General features: G+C 73.1%; 1 protein-coding gene across 1 annotated transcript in view; it reads right to left on the bottom strand.

Annotated features, from left to right (window-relative positions):
• NOS3 (nitric oxide synthase 3) overlaps positions 1-844 on the bottom strand; it is a gene marked incomplete at its 3' end in the record, with an annotated part of 10,967 nt that extends 10,123 nt beyond the window's left edge. Inside the window, 1 exon segment of the mRNA XM_026061076.1 lies at positions 732-844. Coding sequence (XP_025916861.1) covers positions 732-844 — 113 coding nt within the window.
• Between the last annotated feature and the right edge of the window lie 627 nt (positions 845-1,471).

Below are 1,471 nucleotides of genomic sequence, written 5' to 3'. Positions count from 1 at the left end.
AGAGGGGCTGTGCTGTGGGGAATGGGGGACAGAGGGGCTGTGCTGTGGGGAATGGGGGCGGAAGGGCTGTGCTTTGGGCAATGGGGGCAGAAGGGCTGTGCTATGGGGAATGGGTGTCAGATGGGGGGTGCTATGGGCAATGGGGGTTCAGAGGGGCTGTGCTATGGGGAATGGGGGGGGTGGCAGAGGACCTCTCTCACCCCCCCTGCACCCTGCGTGTTCTTCTGGTGGTCCCAGGCTGCCACTGCTTGGGGCGAGAGGACGGAAGGTGGGTGAGCAGGGCTGGTGCAGGGCCGGGTTTGGGGTGTTCCTCGGCTGTGTGTGGGTGTGAGTGCGTGTGTGTGAGTGTGTGAACAATAGCTGTGAGTCAGAGCCTGCTCCGTGGCCGGAGGGGTTACGCATCAGCCCCGCTGGGGCTGGGGTGTCCCCACACCTCCCATGTCCACCCTGGCACCTCCTGTCCATCCTGTCCATCCCGTCTGTCCCCATATGCCCTGTATGCCCTACGTGTCCCGCGGCCAGGGCTGCGCGGGGAGCAGGAGGGAAGCCGCGGCGGGGCTGCGCCGTGGGGCAGGACACGCCGGCGCGGTGCCGCGGGGGGCCGCGGACACGCAGGGCAGGCGGCGCGGGCGCCCCGCTCCCACCACCCGCCGGCGGGGACACGTCCCCCGCGTGGGGACACGCGGTCCCGCGTGGGAAGGGGGGGGCGCGCGGAGCCCCCCGGCACCTACCTGCCCTTGTCGGGGCCGGCGCCGTCGTCGGGCGCGGCGCTGAGCTGCCGCGAGCAGAGCGCGAGGCCGCAGGCGCGGGAGGCGTCGGGCAGCACGGCCGGCAGGTTCCCCATCGCGCCGCGTCTGAGCTCCGGTGCCGGGAACGGCCGCTTCCTCTCGCCGAGCGAGCGAGCGACGCAAGGGAAACGGTGACCTCTGAGTAACTCACACACCCTCTGCCTCGCACACAATGGGCGGCGAGCCCCCCGCTCGCGGCCGCCCGCCAGGACGCCTGGGCCCCCGCTGCGCCCGCGGGGCCGCCGCCACCATCACCCGTGGGCCAGCGGGTCCCCCCGGGGAGGCCGTGGAGGGTGGGCACACGGCGAGGCCGTGGCAAGGCGGGTACGGGTGGGCGGGCGGGTGGCCATGGATGGGGTCTGCTGCCCACAGCCCCCAGCCCTGTCCCAGTGCCCCAGCTGGGTGCAGCAGCTCCCTTGTCCCCCCACGCCACGGCCCATCCGGCAGCGCTGGTCCTTGCCGGGTGTCCGGGGCCACCCTGCACCCCGGGTGTGGGGATGGGGGGGGGGTCCCACTTTTCCAGTAGGGCAGGAGAAAGGAGGTGGGGGGGGCAGATGCAGGGTGGCGTCCCCCCCCACTTTGGCCCTTCCTGCCCCAACACCCCCGGGTGCCTCCCGGCCGCCCCGGCTGCGGGGTGTGGGGCGGACATCCGGAGGCGAGCACCCGGCTTCTCTGCGGCCCTC

The sequence above is a fragment of the Apteryx rowi genome, unplaced genomic scaffold, assembly GCF_003343035.1.
Source record: "Apteryx rowi isolate R43461 unplaced genomic scaffold, aptRow1 scaffold_1751, whole genome shotgun sequence".
Classification (NCBI taxonomy): Eukaryota; Metazoa; Chordata; class Aves; order Apterygiformes; family Apterygidae; genus Apteryx; species Apteryx rowi.
This window is presented reverse-complemented; position numbering and strand designations above follow the sequence as displayed.